Genomic DNA, 23,945 nt, shown 5'->3' on the forward strand with positions numbered 1-23,945 from the left:
AGATGGGAGATAGCAGAGCTGGAGAACTGCTTATGTCCTACGTACTGGGTGAGCCAGTGGTAAACACACACCGGATAGTGCTGAGGTAAGCTACCTGCAATAGCCCCCCCAGAAGGAGAAAAGAATTCCATTACTCAAGGAACTAACTCATAAGGCCTGCAGTGATTTGGGTTTGCAACAAAGAGAAACACTGGGGAGGAGGAGGAGGGAAATCGCCACTCATCTTTCATAACTGCTGCTGTACCGTATCTTCTCCAGGCAGGAGACCCCAGTACCCAAACAAGACACATCGAAAAATACATAATCAGATAAAGTCTAGCCAGCTTCCTTTCATGATATTTCCACCTAAACACATTGACATGAAAGATGTTTTCTTTATAAAACAGTTTATGAAGTTCCAACATGCCTCTTACACATCACATCCCAGAACTTCAAGTTACTTACAGGGAAAATAACTCCAAATATCACATCAGAGCAGCTCAGATTTTTTTAAAGACAAACCTTCTTACTACTTGGGAAGAAGCTGAATTCTTCCAGGTGCATGAACTTCCTATGGGCATTACTGTCTTGAGAGTGAATGCTCTTGATTTGACAAAAATGATAGTCTCTAACTATAAAGAAAATATGTACTTGAATCCTATATGTGTACTACTTATATCACCAGAAAACACCATTGTTGAATTTCAAGAAAAAGAATTGAAATATTGATACCATCATGAAGAAAACAACCCAAGCTAACCAAGGATTCACAAATTCTGCTGTCTTTAGTAATAACAGAAACAAAATAGCTGAGCTCTGGGCCCACACATTTACACATTGTTGGCCTAATTTGAAAATCAGTGACTAAAATCTATCGGGAACATAGACCAGCCTGAGACATAAAGACCTTCCCCTAAAGCTGGCGAACAGCATCAAAAAGAAATGTCCTGCAAAAACTAACTCACCTCTCGGCTACGTAACACACAGAGCAAAAAAGCTCCAAGACCCTGACTGCTGGGCATTTCAAGGGCATACTGAGCATCCCCCACTAACCCTCCCCAGCTGATGGGAATTCACAACTCCACACCCTGAGGGCCATCAGCTGCTTTTAGCTCTATCTTGACCTTGCAAGGCAGTTTCTAAGAAGTTCTGAAAACAGCTGGGTTTTTAATAGGTGTAAAACTGAATAGGTTGAGGTGGTTTTTGTACTTTGAAGCACAATGGGAACTCTTAATGAAGACCTAAGCTCTTAATTGGATCTCATTTCTAGTGTTTGCCACACTCTTTCTTTCCAGTTAAATACTGTACATACATTTCCCTCCTGCAAATGGGAGAGTGTTCACTATAAACAGGCAGATGATCGCCATCCAAACAGTGGCAAGTATTTTCAAAGAAAAGTGAAAAGTAGTTAACCATCCTGCTGAGCATGGAAAAAGCCAGTGGAGAAATTTAATTTAAAGGATTTTAAATGCAGCAGCCAAGCGCAGCTTCCAGAAATGCTTAGCGCAACACATGATACATACACAATCTCCAAAACACATTCTTCTGGGCCAAAGAAGAACCCACTGAACAAAGTCTCAGCTGTTTCTGCAGCTCCACCTCAAGTAGTACACCCCCACCTCCTTTATTTTTATAAAGCTCATATTGACAAGGTTGTATTAAGGTGTTATTCCGAAAATGAGAGGATCAATCTGCCTCTCTCCCAGCTACTTCTGGAGAAAGGGAAGCTGGAACAGACTGGACGGTCCCCGAATTGCCCCGGCAAGGGCTCTGCTCTGGCAGCCTCAGCATGGGATGCTGCTGGGTCCAGGGAGCTGGAGGGAGGAATCTGCCGCTAGCAGACGTGAGAGAGCGCTGACTGCCACGACTGTAAGGGAATCGGCTTTTTGGAAACAGCTGGATGGGAAAAGCGTTCTCTGATGGGCTCCTATGGACTTCATGAGGATAATATACGCAGAAATATGGTTCATAACCTGCAGACTTCTTTCTTTCAAGGAGATTTCTCTATTTCCTATAGGGCTTTTTAGTTAACAGTGGGACAGAGCTTATTTGTGTCTTCCTCAACAGATGTGGTTTCACCTTAGATTTCAGCTCTCCTGCTCTGATGACCACGCTCCCATCCTCCCACTCAGAATCCTTTGTCCTTTTGATACCATCTCATGTGATAATGAGCAACCCTCATCATCTTCCTGCAGCATGGCACGTTGCCATTTTCTCGCTAGAGAAATAAAAAGCTCTGCCTTTGCCTTTTCCTTCAGACTGAATACACCTATCATTGCCCACCTACCTCTTTGTTACAAATACCTGTGGCTCTCTAAAGCCATTCTATCACCAAAAAGTTTATATTTTTATCATGTTGATGTTTACAGCATTCTTTTTAAAAGGTCAGTAAAATATTTTTCCCTTCATTCTGTAGTTTTGGAGTTGATCTTGTTTCAAGATTCAGAGACATTTTGGTGGTAATTGTTAATGCTGCAAGAATATTGTAGGAGGTACTTAATTCAGCCTTTTCACTGTGACGCCTTGGAAGGTGGGAGCAAGAGATAGCTTTTACAGCAAGGAGCTATGCAAAACTATCAATCAGGTTAATAGCTGAACTAGGGATTTTTCAGTCAACAATCTGTTACGAAGGCATCTTCTGAGCAGCAATCACCTTTGAACAAATTTCTAAGTAGGTGAGATCAGTATGCATGATAAAAAGCCCAGGGACTGTTTAAACTTCTTGTTTGAAGTGCGATAAGTTAAAAATGTCTATTTGTCTGAATTTCAGGGGGAAAAAAGCATCTCCAAGGTCCTTTCTTTGCAACAAGCTGGCTAGTTCATTATACTGAGCAAATAATGGCACTTCTAATTATTGTGGGAATATTCCAAAAGGGCTAATGTTGTATATGACAGTAAAAGGGTTTTGATTAACCAGAAATCGTTTGAGAGAGTATAAAAGTAACTCTTTCCCCTTAATTCTTTCTGCCTTCCACAGATGAACCAAGCTCATCTCAGGCCCCTGCCAAAATCTGACAGCATGAATTGGAGAACAATAATTTATGTTATTTTATTGGTGAGCCTTACTGTAGTCAAAGCCCTGCCTAGAAGTTATCGGGACATAGGTAAGGATATATCTCTCATTTTTACTCTGTTTTTTCGTATAGTACTGATGACTGCAACTGCACATGGATGGTTATTTGGTATCTCACTTTGCCACTGCCTGTTCTACATGGGTATTTTCTCATGGGTCAAAGGTATACAACAAAACTGCACCTGTATAAATTCTCTGTGACTGAACTTAGATGTGTTGCTTCTTTATGGCTTGAGAATCTATGCAGAGTGCAGGACAGCCAGCGATTACTGAGACGAAGTGTACCGAAGGGTAATTTCATCCACAGGGCTGTGGTTGCACCGCTGATTTCAGGTACTCCAAAAACCGCTGAAGCAAAGCCTGGGATTGTTCCAGCCTCCCTCCACAGTCCACGAGGAAGTGAGACAGAGAAGTCCCAGGAGGGATGGTACCTTCTGGTGGCTATTCAGAGTAGCTAAATTAGGCTATTGCTCTGTATTTTCCTTTGCAGGGGCTCTTACTCTCTCTTCACCTACTGCTGAAGGGTCCTATAATGACCTCACTTCTCACTAAGGTTAAGTGCCTAAAATGAGACAACTGAAAACCTCCAGTAGTATGTGGTTCTAAAGCTTCTTTCACATTACATATTGTTATCATTAGTCAACTTTTTCTTCCCCTTTAGGACTTCCAGAGGCACTAAATGACCCAACAGTGTAAACCAGAACTGATGCCTGTGTTATTTATCTCGTGTTATCATCTCAGTTGAGACCCCTGCATTACTCAGAGGGAGAAGCTGGCTTATTTCTTTGATTTGTTTGATCCTTTTACACTGATCTCAGCCCTACTGACACAAGGGTGAGACAGTAACATCTTGATTTGGGAACAGGCCCCTTATTTTAAAATTAATCTCTCAGATTAGTCTCTGACAAACAAGGAACTCAAGAAATTCTTGCATTTAGGTTTACCCATTAATAAATGCCCAGTGATAAAGGAAAATTATTTGCACAGCATCCTCACGTAGCTTGCACGCTTGTTTTGCTCTGGACCAGTTCACAACACGGACAGAAGGATGCAGCTCTGTCAATTTTTGAGGAGTTTTGCCTACCAATATAATCCTCAATTCATCCCATGTTTTCTGCACAGGAAATCTTTCATCTGTAGCTAAAGAGCGGTCAAGCATACCTTTAAATAGCTAAGGCAAGGTTAAAAGGTGTTTTGTAAGGTGCTTATTTAATCACATGAAGCGCATCATCAAAGCGGCTGAACGCCCTCCAGGTTTTAGCATATTCCTCCCAACAGTGCTTAAGCCAGGTAGGGAACTCTGCCCTATTATATTGTAGGTCAGAAACAAATAGTTTCACATCTTCATGCTTAAGTTTAATAGGAGGTTCAATCTTACGCCTTCCTACTCCCAGTGCTAGTACCCCAGGCACCAAATTCTCTTTCTCCAAGACAACAGTACCAAAAAAAAAAAAAAAAAAAAAATTGATGAAGCATTTAGTAAACATTTTTTGTTCAACTTTTCCTGTTTTTCAGAGGAAAAAACCAGCATTGGCCAACGTTTTTCTCAGCTGCAGGAGAATAATTTTAAAGCCATGTAAGTTGTCCAGGTAAAGCGTCTACTTGCAAATTTGCTGCCACTGAATATCCTTGCCTCATTTGGAAATGAGCATGAGTCAAACACTCACCCGTTCTGCCAGCCCGCACTAACTCAGCCCGGGATGATATGGATCCTCTTACTGTCTCGCATGTAAAAATTATATAATTGTTTTTAGGTGGCCAGCAACAGGTTTAATGCTGTGTGTTCTTTTTGTAGTGCCATGATCATGTTTGCTCAGTACGTGCAAGGAAGCACATTTGTCAAAGCAGTTAAAATGGCTGAAGATGTCACAGACCTTGCCAAAAGGTGTGCTGCTGCAGCCAGAGACAACCCGGATTGTCTGAAGCCTTTGGTAAGCACATTTATGCTTCTCATGTGGCAAACATTTTTAGACACGACCTGTAATTTCAGAGCCTTGGTATGTGTTTTTCCAAAGAGGTGCGAATACATTATTAAGAGATGTGATTTCCTTGTGTATGTGTGTTTGGCCTTACGGACTCATTCTGCAGGCTCCCATCTATAAATCATCTAAGATAAGTGGAAGAAAACAAAGCCCCTCACCTCCCCCCCTCAAATATCACAGCAACTTTTGAAATCCTTGACCTGTATTTTTCTAAAAGATGTTCAGAAAATTGTACTTTTACAGCTGGTGTAACAAAATTCAGGAGAAGCCAGATTAGGTATGTCTATCTCCACTTCATTAACTCACAGTCCTCGTTTTTGATGGTGTCTGCTCCAACACACTTTTGGAGCCGGCAGATTGAATCATGAGGCATGAATGTCAGTCTGTGTTACAGCTCATTTCTGATTTGTTAGAAACGCTGAAACAAACCGTGAATTAAAAGGGTTCCCAGCTAAGGCGTGACTGACAGCTGCACCTGAGCACAGCTACTTGGTGAACAAGAAACGAGACACTCTTCATTGTATGAATCTGACTGTAATTGGAAAACATAGATCCCGCTATGCTGCAAACTGCAGTATACAAATCGATCACCTTGATCGTTATCAAAAGAAAGGGTCTGAATAATTTTATAGGCCCAGAGTGTTTGAAAATGATTCCATTCAAACTCTGTCTTGGCATAACAGTAGCTATCAGAGTTTGAGAAATCATCACTTGGAGGTTTTAGAGGGCAGTCTGGTTTTCACTGCAGTCAAAGCAGGAGATAATAAAGAAAGAAACTGTGAGTTTATGCAGGTCAGGGCTTGCTGGCTTAAAGTAGCCTCCCCAGAGAGCTCAGAGGAGTAAAATGGAATCCTCACACAAATTAACTTTTTTCTAACTTTTCACAGGACAGGATTTTCCTCGATACAATATGCCAGGACAAAAATCTTCCCAGGTTTACTGACTGCTGTGCTAAAATGGATCCTGAAAGAAATGACTGCTTCCTCTCCCTTAAAAATTCATCGCGAGGGTTCATTTCTCCTTTTGAAAGGCCAAATGCTGAAGCTGCCTGCAAAAATCATTCACAGCGTCAACATCCATTAACAGGATAGTAAGTTAATAAATCATAGGTTCGTTGCCTAGATATGACAGTTATGAGCCTGGAGAGAGCAAATACAGTATCAACCAAAAAGTTCAAAGATTCTCTGCAATCTCGTACTCATTTTTCTTCCTAATGTGAATTATTTGTGTAATTCATCTAGCTGTAACTGTCATGATGTGAAGCCTGTTCTGCCACCTCCTGCTTTGGATATAGGTCCAAATGACAGACAATCATCTGGCCTGTTTGATGATAGCCTATGTAAATGACTCATCTGAAACCAAGGGCGTTCCTTTAGTCCTTAAAAACCAAGCAGAAGTTTTGCTGCCTCTAAGCCAGAAGCTGGCAGGGTTTGAGACTTCAATTTCCAGAAGAACGTCAGTCCCATCAGAATCTTCCAAGATAAACACCACACTATACAGCTCGTTGGGATGACAGGAAAACAATCACTTTTAGCAACTCTCATCTTAACATATGGCAGATGCTGCAGTAACAGTGCTGCCTCTGCATGTAGGGGCTTACTCCAAAACTAAGGAAATTTTTCTCTTGGCTTTAGTTTTATCTACGAGGTTTCTAGAAGGCATCCTTTCCTCTATGCCCCAACCATCCTTTCTGTTGCTATCCGGTATGACGAGATGATGAAAAACTGCTGCGGAAGTGCTGAACACCCCACTCATAACCTGGAGGAATGCTTTCGGAGACAGGTATTCCATTGCAGGGTTTAATTTATTAAGGTGCAGCCAGGGACTTCCTATAGCTAAACAATTATTGAAGCAGAGATAGCAGCAGTTTCTTTTCCAGCATCTGAACCCATTATTAGAATTCACCTTGTTAAGGACAGGCTGACATCAGACTTAAATGCTCTCTTGATTTATAGCTTGAACTCCTAAATTAAAATGTCCGACTGTGGGGTGTTGGGCAGATGTAGCTTCACAGGGAGCCCAAGGCAGTCCCCACACCCTGCGACGGCATCCTTGCCCACCCTGACTCTGCTACCTGCATCGGGTTTGTCGTAAGGATCCCGAGAGAGAACATGGTGCAGAAGTCCAATGTTTTTTTTCCTGTTGATAATCCCATGACACATCTCCTGCTTGGCCGAGCATTTGCTCTGCAGAGACATGCCCCACACATAACCAGTGTCAGAAAAATCAAAGCAAACTACCTGTAACAGTGGAAAAGAAGGATGAGGAACCTGCCCTTGCTGAATGGCTGAATGTGCCTTTCATGCAGCTTGGCTGGGCTGCAAGCGATGGCATAGTTTAACATTAGCTCATAGTAATGCAAAGCCAGTCATGTAGCTCCCAGATGACAATTTACTCCCCTATGCTAAAAACACTGAATTATTGTCTAAGACAGTTCTGGTTTCTTTTCACAGAACACTTACTTAATAAATGCTGGTGACTAAATAGCAAGCACAACAGTTAGTCCATATTGCAGCTTGGACAGCATTTTTTTCACTGTTAAAAAATCCCTGTTCAAAAAACTGTCGCCACAGTAGTTTTAGCATAAAGCATTGTCTTTTCTTCCACTTTCATGGTCTACATCTTCTTTCTACCAGGCACCAAAGGTGGTAAAGCCAGTAAAAGAAGATGGCCTGAGGCAGGAACACACATGTGGAATCTTGAAGAAGTTTGGAGAAAGGACCTTAAAGGCTCTGTGAGTCTCCCCCATGTTTATCATGATTTTGAAAGAAAGTGTGGATGTTGCATGTTAGTTGTGGGTGGTTCCACACCTGCACACAGTACAGTGACTCTGAATACCAGCCATGTCCTTTCTGTGTGCAGGTCACGAGTAGCATCTGACAAGGAAGACAGATTAGGAATACAAATTTATGCATGACAGCAGTCACCGTTTCCTGACACACTGCCATTAGCTTTCCAAAGCTAAACCCAAAGTTTGAAATGAATGCATCTCTCTGTGGTGAAAGTTAGAGTGATAGCAAGCAAAATACAACTCATGTCTCTCAACCATTTTTAACACAACCTTGCTCCTGTAATTTTTTGCTCACCCACCACCTTGCTTTCCTCCATCTCACACTAAAATTCACCTAGGATCCTTAGATAACTCTGAAAATCTCAGCTATTGGCTTCAAGGGACATTTATTTGTTAACTTCAGTGGGAGCAGGGAGAGACCATTCCTGAGCAATCTGGATAACTCCTCCACAGAAAAATGATGATAGCTATCACAGTCTCACACTGTGAATATAAGCAATAACTATTTTTCTTCGTTGTAGGAAACTTGCTCAGATAAGCCAAAAATTCCCTAAAGCTGATTTTGCTACTGTTAACAAACTTGTGATGGATATTGCTAACATGCACAAGGACTGCTGTCGTGGAGATATGCTGGACTGTATGCATGATAGGGTAAAACTCATTTAATATTTATATGTTTGCAGAAATTGAATGCTTCTGTTGTTGTTGTTTCCATATTATTTTTTTTTCCCTCCTGTGCTATACTGATTGCTCTCCAAAACTGGAGCTTAACTCTTTAGTCTAAAAAGCTGGCTGATTTTCCCATTTGACTTTTCCTGGTGTGAAGTCACCAAGAAGGGCAGAAAGATCACTTTGTGACTAAAATGACCCAACGCTGCTACAGCAGATTTGGTTGCAGCTCCTAGCTGCACCATCTATTTTCTGTGCAGCTTTGGGCAGAACACAGTATCTGCCCGTCCTCCGCTCTCCGCCTTCTTCTAACATACCAAATCCAATTATCACACTGCTTGTCTGCAGTGTCTAGCTAGACAGCTAACTTCACGGTTTAGGTAGTTACCTATAGCACCTATCAAATGGCAAAGCAAGGGACTGCAGCAAATACTTCAACAGGACTTCAGTCTTCCTCCTTGTTCTGTCAGATGTCTGTTGCACAGCTTTGGCCAGTCACCTCTTTTGGGGAGCCACCTTCTCTGTCTGTAAAATGGAGATAAAAACACTGATAAAAAAGAAAAAAAGACCAAATTGTGGTATAATTTCATTCATTCTCTTTTTTGCTTTACAGGAAGAGATTCTACACTACGTCTGCACAAACCAGGACACCCTGTCAAGTAAAATTAAGACATGCTGTGAAAAGCCTCTGTTACAAAGAAGTGAATGCATAGTTAATGCAGAAAATGATGACAAACCTGTAGACTTGTCCCCCCACATCAGGGAGTTTATAGAAGACAAAGGAATATGCGAACGTTTTGCCCAGGAGAAAGACACACACTTAGCCAGGTAACGTGGGTCCTTCTCAACTCCTCAATTTTGCTGTTTCAATACTTGGGTCAAAAGATGACAGTCTGGCCGTTAAAGCCCAGCTCATCAGCCTCAGATTTGCCTGCTCTGTGTGCATGTAGGCACGGGATACTGTGCAAGTTTAGTGAAACGCCACTTAATGCTAGAAGGTGTGGAATGGCGACAAATGCAGAACAGGGCACCGTTGTTATTTCAGAGACAAAACTGAAGAAACACAAGTGAAATTTGGGTACTATCAGTTCTGATCTCAGGCCCAAAACGTAGCTGTGATCTGCTTTAAGTGGGAATCCAAAACCACTTGCTTAAGTCAGACTCGTGTCTTGATTCAAACAGGATTGGTCTATTTCTGTTCTAGCTGTGTTCCTTTGCACAAGGAAGCCCCGACCCTACCCGTAGTAAACAGGGACAAGAATGCCACAGGCTGCAACAGAAACAGCATCGAGTCCCAAAGACAGAGAATTCACTTCAAATAACGTACATTGCTTCCATTTATGAGAAGTGCAGCTAATCGATTGGGCACAACTGCTGTGTAGGGTGACTGCTTCAGCAGAGCTAATCTGTTTGGTGACCACTGAGAAACACATCTGTTACTGGAAATGATTTCATTATCATTTAGATAGTATTAAAAGGAAGAGCAAAACCCCAAGCACCACAAAGCTCTAAGCTACACTTGACCCAAGCTAACACTGATCCGGGACAGTGACATGCCCAGCACTTCCTCAGGCAACGCTCTGCTCAGTCAGCCCCGTTTTGTTCAGGTTCTGTTCCAGGCTGAGATGCCATGAATTTCTCCCTGTTCCATCAGACAAAACCATCCTGAAAGCACCCCTGCTGTCCTTACCATCCCTGACCGAGGGCAGTTGTTTTGGCTTATCTCTAATTCCTGATCCTCCATGTATTGCAGGTTTCTGTATGAATATTCCAGGAGACACCCTGAATTTTCTGCTCAGATGCTTTTAAGAATTGGTAAAGGATATGAGGACCTACTGAAAGAGTGCTGCAAAACTGGGGCTCCAGACAACTGCCGCAGCAGAGGGGTGGGTGCCGTCGGGCTTCACACATCATACTGATGGATTCAAGCATGTGACCACATGACTGGTTCTGGCTAAGTAGTGAATGTCCCTGCTCCAGGTCTAGATCGAGTACCCATAGCTCCTGTAACAAATCCAGCAAATACTACAAGGCCCAACTGATTCCCAAATGGAAAAAGCACCAACAGATATTTCGCAATCTTCACTTGCAACGCAATTTAACATGGGTAGACAGAGATGTCGGGGAAAGGGATGGAGCTAACATTTCTGTGAGCTCTGCTCTCTTTTGGGCTCCCTAGCAGTGCCAATTGCCCCTCTTGCAAATGTAAAAGGCGTTTGTGGTTATTGGCTCAGAAAAAGACACTGGCCTTGTAAATATCTGAAGTTAGGAGCCACCCTGTGTCTCAGACCTAGCCTTCCGTCAGTGATACAAAATCAAATATTTCAAGGTGATTGAAGCTGGACATTTATCACATTCAGGCAGTTTATAGAGGTTTCAGACAGATGAAGACTTTCTAAGGGAATTAAAAATATATATTAGGTGAGAGGTATCTATAGATATCCAGGCCTTATCGTGAGGCAGTAGGGCTTTCTGCATTCCCCCTGATACAATGACTCCTCAAATTAACTTTTTTTTTTCCAGGAGGAAGAACTGAAGAAACATATTTATGAAACTGAAAGTGTCATGAAGACAAGCTGCGACATTTACAAGGAGAAAGGAGATTACTATTTCCAAAACGAGTATTACTTTTTTTTTTATATGCTTACATTACTCCTGTACCAGCTGGGCACAACTTGGCCTGGAGTAACGCCACACATGTCAAAAAAGCTAGGCTAAAAGACACCACTTGAATATTTGGACCAATATATTAATGGCTTCTAGGTGTTGGGTTTTTTTCCCTCTTTTCCAAGAAAATGTTCTGGGCTCTCATGAGTTCTCTCCTCAACCCAGCTCATGAAGCAGTGAAGTGACAACTTGACCAATCTCCCAGCCATGCTGCCTGTGATGTTCTTGCTTTATAGCTGCATTTTGAGCTGGGAGCTGTTAACTTAAGAGTCATAAATTTGACCAATAGACAGTTGCTGTGTCTTTTGCAAAAGACTTCGCTCTATCCAGCTCCTGCAACAGATGTGAACATTAACAATTGTAACAAAAAATAAAATCTAACTACAGTAGACAGAGCAAAACTGGCCTAGCTGAACCATATGCTATGCTTAAATGCAACATGCAGGCACAAGCCTCCTGGAGGAACTTTGGCCCTGATTTGCAATGGTAATGAGCACATGCCTGACTTAAGGTATGTAAGTAATCTCAATGAAACCTCTAAACTGCTTGTGTACTTAAAATTAGGCTTCAGCTATCCTCCTCTGGGGAGATACATGGGGCTTGTTGTACTCCCAAGCATGTTTGATCTTTAAAAGACCTTTGGAACTATAGGTTTCCAACAAACCTGGTGGGCTGCTTCTGTCTGTTGTATCAGTTAAGGTTCTCCTGGCCATGATGGCTAATAAGCACAGTTTTTTAAAAAGAAAAACCAAGCAAAGTGTTTTGAGCTTATCTTCTGCGCTCATCTAGTCTGCCAAGAAGTCACTTGACTTCAATTTTGCTATTGGACAAGCTCCCTGCACTCCCAGGGAAATTAATAACATGGGAAAAACATACGTACAATCTGGTAAGAGGGCCCACCAACATATAACTGGCAATGCTATCGTTAATTTTATTTGTTTAACCTGGTAAGAGACTGGTCAGGAAAAGGAGAGCGCTCAAGCAAACAGAGCACGCTTATACTTGCCTATGTGGTTTTATAGACACCAGGCTTAGTCCTGCCCTTGTACTAAAGAGTGTTCCGTGGCGTTTGGATGGAGCTTTACACATGCAAAGGCTGTGGCTTGCTCACTGCTGCCTGGTGGAAGAAAAACACCAATATCAAAGAAATTATCATTTCAGGCTTCTCATGAGCTTCACCAAGAAGATGCCTCAGCTGACATCTGCAGAGCTGATAAAATTCACCAAGCAAATGACTACAATTGGCTCCAAATGCTGCCAGTTAAGCCAGGACAAGCTACTGCCTTGTGCCGAGGAAAACGTGAGTATTTTTCCTCTGTATCTTGGTCCTACTTTTTCTTGAAACTGTGCCACAAAATCTGCTGCCAGCAGGGTCCAAGAGCTTGGAGTCAAGGTAAATTGAGAAAAGTGTTCACTGAGCTATTGAGCTGGCCTAAAGATATACTTCCGTGCTTGAAGTAAGCGTAACTCAGCATCATTGCAGTTAATGCTTGAATTAAACTACAGGAAGATCAGGAAATTGTCAGGCTAGTGCCAGGCAGTTAGCAGTTAAGCAGTGCAGGCAATCTGACCCTGTTCCCCCTGAAGCTAATGATCTCGTGTCCAAGTTCATCCTTTCTAGGTGCCTGAAGCTGTAGGGCTCTATGAAAAAGATCAATTTTGTATACCTCTTCCAGAAGAATTCTCCAGGCCCGTAAGCCAAAGTACTTAAAAAGTTTCTGCCTGTCCTCCAGCCACCCATTTGTACAACATCACCCTTACAAGAAGAGCCAAACATACCCACAGAAACCCTGCTGATGAAAATAAATCAAACGCAAGCATGCTTTTACAAAGAAGCCATGTCATTTCTATACGCAAAGGACTGTCCCTAAAACCGCATATATGTATTTATTCTGAAAAATCTGAGCCATTTTTGCACTGACAAAAGTCACCATTCAGTAGAAAAATAAAGTGTTATATATCTTACAAACAAGGTTTCGTTTAAATTCTCAGTTATTTTTTATAACATCACTAAGAGCAACATGTATTCGGGGATTTTTGAAAATGAAATAATAATGTAAAATTATTTTTTTCACTTGTCTTGGTAAAGCTGGATCTCGTGCTTGGAGAAATATGTAGAAGGCACCTGACCGATCCTATAAACCCCGGAGTTTGCCACTGCTGTAGTAGCTCCTATGCTCTCAGGAGACCATGCATGGGGAAACTAGAAATTGATGAGAATTATGTGCCCTTAACATTGACTCCTGGTCTGTTCACTTTCCACGAAGACTTGTGTACGACTGAAGAGGAAAAGTTACAGCACAAGAAGCAGGAGTAAGACATGCCTGTTTGACTCTGTTACCCATGTGTTTCTTATTCTTATCCTGGCAACGCTCACCTTTCCTTTGTCCACTCTGTCTCGCCTTCTTGTTCTGTGATACACCATTGGAAAAAACAGCCACACACCCCTCAACCCCCCTCCCAAGCTCCTTTTCTTTCCTCTCATGCTAGTCCCAGTTTCCTCTGCTATCTGATTCAACCTACATTTCATTGCCTCAGATTAGAAGAAAGTCATTTTCAGAGGTGGGTGGCTGCACTGGTGTACACCCCACCAGGATGGAAGCAATAGGTGTCCAAAATTATGTCTGAGAAACATGCCCTCCCACAGTCCTTCATGGGAACTGCACAAGGCACCGCAAAGAAAGATACCAGAAAAACAAGGAAGCTACTGCCTGAAGTACTGCATGACCTTTATGGTTTAATTAGGGCTCATTTCCCAGAACAGGAAAGCCCATACATTTTTCCTCATCCCATGCACTCCCCCTCTGTCTGTGGTTGTTTGGTTGCCTTGGTCAGAGAAAACCTGCATGCTGGCCCCCTGTTCCACTGTCACTGCAAGAAAAAAACAAACCTCTTTGGCCATTAACTCGTGCTGTGGTAAACCCATACTGTCCCTCTGGAGTGGTGCACAGCACATAAACCACCTGCACAGTTTATTCATGGATAGTTGTGGTGGAGCAACTCCAAACAAGAGCATTGGTATTTTATTTCATAGGGGAACGGGGCACAGCTTTGCTCCCTGCTGCAAATATGTTAGCTGGGTAGCAAATAAAAATGACAAAGCTGTAGAAAAGTAGCGGGCAGAAACAAAACAGGGACTTGGCAGGACTAGCTTTGGAGAAGTGCTTTGTAAGCCGTGTGCTTACCTCCCTGCTTCACGGGGCTTGCTTTGCTTTTCTTGCAGAATGCTCATCAACCTCATCAAATACAAGCCCCAGATCACACAGGAACAGCTGACTGCCGTCACGGCGGCCTTTACTGGCATGCGGGAACAGTGCTGCAAAGAAGAAAACCGTGAGACCTGTTTTGTGAAAGAGGTACCGTTTCCGTTTTCACCCACACATTCTGAATCAAAACAGAAACATGGAGTATATGCAAGAGTGTAAATTTCTCCATTAAGCAGCAAAACCAAAGCCTGGCTAGCCAGAATTCCTGCAGTTACATCTCCTAAGACAAACTTTATTGCCTGCACAAATAGATATGTCTGCCAGTTGAATGATCACTACAGAACTTATCTAATCAGTCTTGTGTTTATGTGCAGCAATTTATAGACACAGAGCTCAGCTACATCTGTTGCTTCTGGCAAGTCAGTGGGACTTGCACGGTTTAAGGATACAGGCAAAGGTCCTTCCCTGGCTAACAGTTCTTAACTGACTTCTCTGGAAAAGTTCCTCTGCAAAAGGAAGAGAAAGGATATAACTCAGATTTTAGGTCAAAGCATTTTCCCTGTTTATTCTCGCTACCTCTGTTTTCCTCTTGTGTTTCCTGTGTTATTTTAGCTCACGGAACTTCATGCTGTGGAGCTACTCTGGCTTCTCTTTACTCTCCAGTAAATCTGCTTTTGTTTACTTATCTCTCTCTCTTTCATATATTCCTTAACTGAACTTCAACAAACCACCCATGACCCTTGAGCCATGCTCTCTCTTTTCCTAAGTCTTTGCCTTGCTTTGTTTTAAATGATAAAATACAGAAAATCCTCTCTTTTCTTAATCACAAATTTCTACCTCTGAACACACCCAAACAGCGTGTCTGCAAAGAACCATTCTACTAACTCTTCCTAATAGAATTGTATTTCAGTATTGTTCTAACAAATCCCAAATCTTCTAAGGTAATCTGAGCTGAACAGTAAAAGCAAAACATATATTAAACATAGTGATATACGTATATGCACTTTGCATATACAGTGTTCGTACACAACTCGCAAAGATTATAAAACATTACTTACTGCTGCCATACTCATTTAACTTGCTCACAAGTGCATCACCTTCCTGACTCTAGCACTCATACATATTTTGCTTTTTTTCAGGGTCCAGAACTTATAAAAAGAAGTGAAAAAATGTTGTCAGCGTAAAGAGCTTGCATAGCATACTGGAAGATACTTGCTGAATGACAGGAGGTCGCATAAATGTAACAGCGAGCGTATCTTTTCTAAATGTTCAAGAAGTATAAACCAGAACGTATGATTTGTCATAGTGAAGAAAACTATCTTGTGGCTCTCTATTCACAAATCTAATGAAGTCATGATGGTTTACACCAGCTACAGTTCTGCCACTGTTGGATCTGTGAACGAGATAAAAAAGAGGCGTCACAGACTAAAACATCAAATGCCCACATAGAATCTGGTGAGCTGTGGAACTGTAAACCCAGTCTGCTCGCAGAGCTCAGCTTACCTGAAAATCTAACGTCTGTACCAATTTTATTCAGATGGGGGAAAAAACCGTATGCAAACTTCATCTCTGGCTCCTATCACTTAGATTAAAAATGATCAGGGATATGTAAACTTTAAACCAAAGCAAGTAACTTAAAGCTGGTTTAAATCCAGAGAGAGGGTGCATCACATTAAAGAAATCCACCAAAAGAATAAGTTAAATGGATAGAAATTCAAGGGTTAGATGTGGCCACCATCTTAAATTATGGAATATTATTTTCCTTATACCAAATAGTCACAGACACCAAAAAAAAAAAAAAAAAAAAAAAAAAAAGACAGACGTTTTAAATCTTAAGCTTACGAAGCATAAATGCAAATTAGATCAAATTTTAAAAAAATCTACCTGTAAGCACTTCTAAATTATTTTTCAATCACCAAATAATTATTTTTGCATTTTTATATATATTTGTCCTTGAAATATAACACATTCATTAACTAATATGGGCTGCTCTAAGGGAATTGTAAAGTTGCCTTTAAGCACAGAAAAAGATTATCCTGGGCATCCCGAAGAGGGCGAGAAAGAAGAAAAATGAGCAAAATGTCATGGAAAGGACAGAACATGGACTGCTGAAACACCCGGGCAGCAGATGAATGTTTAAAGAAAGCACTGGGAGGCTGCCAAATTTACACTCCAGGTGGTTTAGCACACAAACAGTTTTGTGTTTTTACTTTCATTTTACATTCCATTAAAAGGCATGCTAAAAAATCAGTCAAAACCAGTACTAAAAGAAAGAAATATTTTTTCTGGAGACCTTTGGCTCAAAGGAAGAGATACCCCCAGGTATCAGATTTTTTCGGTGGATGCACCTAGCAGTAGTTATCCTGGGAGCGTTTGAAAATACCTGTAAGATAAAGAAACATTGCCCAAACAAACATCTCATAAAATGCAAACCCAGTTTAAAGTATTACCATCAGAGAGAAGGTTTCAGAGTCAGGTTGAAGAGATCAATCAAACCAAGTCCCATCAGAATCTATCCTGCATATACTGCTAGGCAATCTCTTCATTAAAGATTCATTAGATTTGTGGCTGACAGCAAGATGGAGACACACTTGAAAATCCCTTTGCAGCATTTTCAATGTCGAAAGCGTCTTGGCAAATCAGAGAAATAGTGAGGAAAAAAAAAAAGCTATGTTCTATAAGGACAAGTTTAACGCATGACATGGGTATGATTAAGCAGCTGCACCGTTTCAGTACAGGATAACTGTTCATTAGGGAATTGTGTGGATAACAATGCAGTTATAACAAATCATAAGCTGACTAAGAGTCACCAATGGTTTGCTGCTAATTAAAGTCTAACATCGTGCTTGCATACCAGGAGTATAAACAGAACAACTGATAAAACAGAAGAACAACCTATGGAACACACATATCATGGTTTCATTTTCCTCAGCTCTGGTAAGGGCTTTGCTGGAGCATTAGGACAAATTTAGGGTACCTCACTTCTAGACAGCATTTCACTGAAAACAGAACAACAGTAACAGTCAACAATCCAGAAGACACGAAGAGGAAAGCTCAAGTAGATTGGGGTTGCCTCAGTTAATAAGAAAGGCTTGTAGGAACTTGGAAATCTTCAACATACCAAACAAGAATAATCCCAGGACAAAAAGCAGGCGGGCAGTGCCTGGTAAGTGGAAAAATGCACCGGGATCAACTGTCTGGGAAAGGTGGAGAGCTGTGAGACACATAAGTATTTAACAGGCTTTACCTCAGTATCAGCCATGTTTTCAATACCAAAACGATGATCAGATGGCCATCTTAGGCTTCTCAGCACCATCTTTTCTTAAGATTTTTATGTTCTGAGGAAGATCAATCTTCTGGAATTTGAGGGGTGGTTTGGGTTTTCAGCTTTTTTTCTGTTTTTTTTTTTTTTTTTTTCAATCCAGTTATTATTTCTGATTTTTCTCATGGGGTAGCTCAGTAGTACTAATTGAGGTGGGATATAGATTCTAATTGCTGTCTTTATGGCTAATGGCTTAGGCTCCAAATTCAAAAGCAACCCCCATTTCCTCTGTCAGCTCTGTTATTCACTGGTCTGTTACCTTAAATATCCAATCATGCTTTGGAATAAATTCTTTCCCTGTTCTTGTCTCTATTTATCAGAAACAATTCACTTAAACGAGCACAATATTCACAAAGAACTAACACCACAGCACATTCACAGCTTTATATCACTAGCCCTTAAAACCCAGCAGCCTCTAGCTAATCTGTGCTATGTTCCATGTGTATTTTCCAGCATCTTTCAGTCCCAGTTCAGCAGGACTGAAATAAAGTGAAATAAAAAAGATACCAAGTATATAACATTAGATGGTGACAAAAATGGCTCAATTTAGGAACTGTGTACATACACAGAGGACTGGAGAACCTGCTTGAAAACATTTTCTCTTTTCCACATGCCGTGTGCATCAATTTCTCTTTTCATCTCAGACCAAGGAATTATGAGTACATCATATTCCAATATTTTCATACTGCACCTTCATACAATTCCTCAAGCATTTACAGAATGGAACATGTAACAGAAATAGCCCATTCTGCATGAAAATACTGACATACTTCTTCATAGTACAAATGGGAAACAGGTGCCACAGTACAGGCAGAGATCACTGTAGCACTTGCTGTTTTCTCATGAGTGCACACTAGCCTATTTCCCTGCTCATGACTTCAAGCTATCTGAATATTGCTTTGCCAGTGGGTTCTGGTTTGTTCCTTACAGCAATTTAAGCAGAACAAAGCCAGAAATCGAGACAGAGATTCTGACTCCAGCACCCTTTCCATAGCGCTTCAACAAAGCCAGCTGGTGCTTGAAACACACCTGGCTTCAGAGGGACCAAAACCTCCATCCATGACACAGCTGGATCTGCCAACTCCTGCTTGGGTTTGGCTAAGAACTTGACTGTGGTCTACTTCAGACTTGACTGAAATTCGACCTTACCTTGCAAGTGTAACCTGTGATGATTTAGGGCAAGTTCTATACCTCCTAAACCTTGGCTAACATGTATTTGAATGGGTCCCTGGGAAAATTTCAGTGACACTTGTGTGCATACTTCTGTTGCTTCAAGGAACTTCTATCTGTACCTCTAAGGCAATGGTTAATACCATGCATTAACTGCTGAATTAGTTTTATTTCTCCCCTCTGTGCTCCCTTGCCCATAATTATTTTCCTGGGCAGGATTATAATAGACTATACATAAAAATAAACCCCTTGACCCAACCACAGTAACTTCAATTAGCACAGTGACTTCTCATTTTTAAATTACCATCCAAGTAACATCATTGCAGGCAGTGTGGAGTTTTTCGTATTTGATTTATTCCTCACGATTTCTAGGCAACATGTTCTGCACTTGGATTTCCTCCTTCTCTCAGTATTTATCTCGTTATCTGCAAAAGCCAAAGGTAGCTGAGGCAAAACAGAGATACCATGTAAAAAATAACAGACTAATAAAAGAAGGCAATTAATGGTGCACAAATTGGATTTTATTTACATCTCTATAGTTGGAGCTTTAATATTCAGCATGACTCAACCAGACAGGATCCGATAGCTGGCTCCTGTACACCACACTGGGGCCAGGCTGTACCAGAACCACATCTGTGGGAAGGCTGCCAACCCAAACCTGCCATGGCTGTGAGGTTCAACCTCTCTCACTGAACACTTTGCATTTCCATCTTCACATACACAACACAGCAAGTAACAAAGAATCATTTTTTTCAACAACAACAAATGCAGAGGTGCCTTCCATGACCTAATCAAGCAGACACAACAGTATGTAGTGAGAGTTCTTACTTTACAGTTCAAGAGATACTTCAGAGATAAATTCCCTGTTATGTTTAAGAGCTAAGTAGCTATTGAGTGGGAGGGTTTCCCATTTATATTTTTCTAACTGTAGCTCAAAGCTTAAGCAAGTCAGGCATCTACCAATCCAAAGTCAGTGGGATTTCAGGTCTCTCTTGCACAGTTGTTTTTTTTGTTTGTTTGGTTGGTTTTTTTAAGATAAGTGAAAAGCCTAACTGCAATCTTAGATGCATACATACCTTTTGCCACTTATCTCTACTGAAAAGCTTCCTCCTAATATAATTCAACATTTCTCTAATTGAAGGAAAACCATATACCTAATTTTCACATTTTCTGTACAATTAACACATTGGTTATTGCAATATTTTCCTTATATCCTAGACTTCTGGTAAAGGTTTGGAAATTAGCAGGATTTCAAGCCTTGTGCTTTTCAAAGGATCTTATTCTCTATCTTAAGTTTTAAGCTAGATCCAGCATCTGCCTTTTGGGGGATCTAGTGCTTCTTATTTGGTGGTTCCCAACTTGTATTCCAGCGCTGTAGAGGAATGGGTTCAATTTCAGTTGCATAATTACTGAGACAAACTTCAGCACTTGGAACACCCCTGTGCTTTAAGTGCTCTTCAGTCCGGCACATTCAAGCAAACATACTGACTTCCCTTTGGCAAAGGCGGTGTGTGGGGTATTCGCAACAGGCCATTCACATCAAACAGTCGTCTCTGTTTTTTTAACAGTTTGACTATGAAGGTGCTGGCATATCATACTCTTCTCTTTTAGGTACCTGAGATGAAGAGAGAAAGAATGCATTTAAGTAGCACGGAATCCTACAAAAATTCAATCAAAATTCTAACGTGCTAGTTGAATGGCTGAAGAGAGTTGTAATTAAACCTTTTCTGACAGATAATAGCAATTACTATTTATTTTTTTCTTTAGATTTCCTGGCCACTTTGATTCAAAGTGATTATCAGACAGTCATTTGACAACAGATCCACAGCTGGCATAAACTCTCATTGCTTTTGACCTGAGGACTCATAAACAAGTTCAGAATAGAAACGGTGCATTTCTGACTTGTACCTGTTGTGCATTTTGAGCCACCATCAAAATAACTCATGCCATTTATCAGAAGTGAAGTTTTAAAGGGACATTAAAAATTTGGCACTAATCTAGCTTAAATGGTATGCTACCTAAATAGTACCACAGTATGCACTGCATTTATACTTTCTGAGGAAATATATACAACAAGTAGAAACTGAGGAACCAGTCTAAAGCTCAGAAGAGAAACCAAGTAAACAGAAGAGAGCCTGAGTGTCCAAATATTCTGTAAAGACCCCCCTGAGTGTACGTAGTCAGTATTTATTCTGGAATCTTTAAGAGCAACAGCACATCTGGATATGCAGAAAATACAAAGGATTATAAATCCCACCAAGTTTCCCAGCAGTAGACACAGCACAGTGTTCTAACTGCTCTCTGCCACGTAAATGCATTCACCTCTTGAGCCAAACCATAAGTGTAAATATTCTCCTGGCCTCAAAGTGACCCCACTCATTTTACTTTTATTTACCTTGCAATTGTCTGTTCAATCTCCTGTTGTTCTTCTTCATTTATCCTGTGCAGAATCGATTCCAAAAAGGAAAGATTAAATTGAATATACTGAGCAACCTGTCAAGACGACAAGAAATACACATGAGCAACTATGCTAATTCAGAAAAATACCATGAACTATTAGAATTTATGATATACGTACGTCACTGCTTATCTCTTCCACATCCCTGTCCATGAGAAAAAATTTGGCAATCTTCTCCGAAGGCCCCTGCAAGAGTCTGTGCAGTAAGGGAACATCTCCACTCCTCAGCTGCTTCTTCTCTGAGATGTACAAGAAATGTCATGGATGCACAGAACATACAACAGTGCCTTTAGATACCTCATGCAATCAGCAGTCTTTTTTCTTGACAAACTTCCCGTTTTCACTTATGTGCAATTTTCAGATGCCTAGCAAGTCTCTAATACATATTTGCAGGAGGATGTCGCACCTAACTTACACTGTGCATTTTTAAAGAAATTGGTAGATGCAACACAAAGGAGTTTCAATTTAGGTAGCCAAGTAAGCACTTAAGGTACTGATCCCAGGCCCATTAGCTTGACCATGACTCCCTAAAACAGAGTCTACTTCATAGTTTTCAAACATTACTTCAACTTTGTATTTTGACATTTAAGGTATGTGCCTATCAGTTCTCTCCCCCATTCTTTCAGGTATTCCTTTTAATAAAGATCAGATTTCCTTTTTCCTGAAAAAATAGAAGTAAACAGAAGTAAACATTTTCCACTGAAAAATGACTACTTTTAAGTAGGCATCTGCAATCCAGGACTACCATCCAAAATTGTCAATTAAAATATGCCATAACACTACTACTGGGAGCCTGGCATCCCATGGTTACAGTGCAGCTCTGCAGAACAAGAGTTAAAGCAGAAAAGCATCTTAAACACAACCTTTAAATACAGGAAAAACAAAAGTCTGTTTAGCTGAACCAGCCATACTGGCAGCACACTGAAAGCACCCAGAAGACAACTACTCAGGTTTTCCTCTCCATCAGAGGATGACACATCTCTAAGGGGTCTCCAGAAAAGCCAAAATGCCACACCGCACTCACACGGTCCAAACAAAGACCGATGCACGTGATGAATCCTGTCATTCCCAAGTTAAGCGGTCTGCACACACACAGAGGATAATTAGAGATGAAGTGATCACACAGCAGTGTCTGGCTTACCTCCGGATGCATGGATAATATAAAGTGCAAATTCATGTGGGCTGTTTTCTATCTGTTAAAGGCAAACAAAAAAGTCTATTCAGACTGACTGATACCCTCTCCTAGCATTTCACAATCAGCAGATATTCTCCATACTTCTCAACTCAGATATGAGGTCAAAGTCTGAGACCGGGATCCTGTCTGGGGAAAAGTTAAAAGATACTGGATTTGGATAAGATGGAAAGCTATGCTGCCACGTTCATTGTCCCTGTACCCCACTACCTCATGACTGCATACATTACTGTATTGCCCAAATCAGTAACACACCATCTTAGACAACACCAGATCTTTCCCATCTCAATTGCTTGTAGCACCCTTAACTACATCACACAATTTTCTTTTCAGGTGACCTGCATGTTTGCGAAAAGCATTACCATTAGGGTAAAACCCTGTGATCTCTTCCTATCTACTTGCCTGCACAACCACATTCAGAAAATAGCAGCTCTTCTGAATGCTACTTTTTCCTCTACAATTTTACAACCTGCTCTGTAACTCCATTCCTTATGTTATTATTCATAGAAGCCAATTTCTCCTTTTACTATTACACTACCCAGTCTTACTAACTATATGAAGTAATACTGCAACAGCAGAGTCTCTAGACAAGTTAAATGTCTCTAGAGAAACTAAATGGAGAATTATCAAAAATTGTACACCAAGAAGGTACATAGAATAAAGATATTGGAGAAACATACAGCACCAATGGTAAACATATTTCTGACCATGTATAATCATGTTAATGGAAGATGGTACCAAAGAAAGGAGGGAAAGGGGGAAAAAAGGTAGTTTCAGACAGTACGGCACTGATCTCGAGCAGTAGCTTTAACTCTGACTTTCTGGAGCTTTCTGTGTGCCTCGATCTAACAGACTGCGTCATCCCTCAGACACTCGGGCTAGAAGAGAATTCCCTAGAGTTTTAAGCAAAATACAATTACCAGGACCCGTCACTAGAGGGAAGCACGGCCATGTGCATTAAACAAACATCCTTCACCTGTGCTCAGAAATGCTGAAAGTACAGCAGCGTTTTCCCTTCCTGCGTGTGAGTTGATAAAGAAGTAGTTCTGTAGTTCTTCCTTCACGGCACACCATACACCCAACAGAACTCTTCTAGACTCAGAGCCGTGAAACATTTGTAAAATAAAACCAACCCATTCCTTAAAAGCAGCCCACGTGTTTTTTTTGTTTTCTTTTTTCTATGCTCTATTCTACACACTACCCTCTCTCAGTTATTTCCTGCATTTCACACAGCACTATGTGACGTCCTCAAGCTAGCATTTCTAGAACACGGCTGCACTTGCTTCTGCAAACATGCAGAATTACCTTAAACTTCCGAAGCAATTGTTCTATTACTTGTCTTGTTCTCATCTGGCTGTTTATTCTTATTTTGGTTTCTGATCCAAAAGCCGGAGTGAAAACTGATGTCTGGGAACAAAAAGAGGCAGCAAAAGGGC

At 41.0% G+C, this 23,945-nt stretch overlaps 2 protein-coding genes across 6 annotated transcripts in view; one reads left to right on the forward strand and one right to left on the reverse strand.

Annotated features, from left to right (window-relative positions):
- LOC126045004 (alpha-fetoprotein-like) lies at positions 1-16,154 on the forward strand. Of its 3 annotated transcripts, XM_049815498.1 has the most exons (15): positions 1-85; positions 2,957-3,083; positions 4,568-4,628; positions 4,848-4,983; positions 5,922-6,124; positions 6,669-6,816; positions 7,671-7,768; positions 8,347-8,476; positions 9,108-9,322; positions 10,248-10,380; positions 11,018-11,115; positions 12,323-12,461; positions 13,251-13,474; positions 14,385-14,517; positions 15,507-16,154. In XM_049815498.1, exons 2-15 carry the CDS (start codon positions 2,957-2,959, stop codon positions 15,549-15,551), a joined length of 1,890 nt encoding a protein of 629 aa, XP_049671455.1. In that variant the 5' UTR covers positions 1-85; the 3' UTR covers positions 15,552-16,154. The 3 variants fall into 3 exon arrangements, with proteins under 3 accessions (XP_049671455.1, XP_049671454.1, XP_049671456.1); XM_049815497.1 differs by lacking the exon at positions 15,507-16,154 and having other exon boundaries at positions 14,385-14,586; XM_049815499.1 differs by lacking the exons at positions 1-85; positions 2,957-3,083 and having other exon boundaries at positions 4,572-4,641.
- Positions 16,155-16,179: 25 nt separating this feature from the next.
- RASSF6 (Ras association domain family member 6) overlaps positions 16,180-23,945 on the reverse strand; it is a 29,934-nt gene continuing 22,168 nt past the window's right edge. For all 3 annotated transcript variants that reach the window (XM_049815500.1, XM_049815501.1, XM_049815502.1), the window contains exons 7-11: positions 23,815-23,916; positions 22,459-22,510; positions 21,438-21,556; positions 21,255-21,352; positions 16,180-20,474 (exon numbers count right to left, since the gene is read on the reverse strand). In XM_049815500.1, the coding sequence (XP_049671457.1) occupies positions 20,399-20,474; positions 21,255-21,352; positions 21,438-21,556; positions 22,459-22,510; positions 23,815-23,916 (447 nt within the window). In that variant the 3' untranslated portion in view covers positions 16,180-20,398. The remainder of the gene's footprint in view (positions 20,475-21,254; positions 21,353-21,437; positions 21,557-22,458; positions 22,511-23,814; positions 23,917-23,945) is intronic.

This window comes from Accipiter gentilis, chromosome 12 (genome assembly GCF_929443795.1).
Source record: "Accipiter gentilis chromosome 12, bAccGen1.1, whole genome shotgun sequence".
In the NCBI taxonomy this organism is placed as follows: Eukaryota; Metazoa; Chordata; class Aves; order Accipitriformes; family Accipitridae; genus Astur; species Astur gentilis.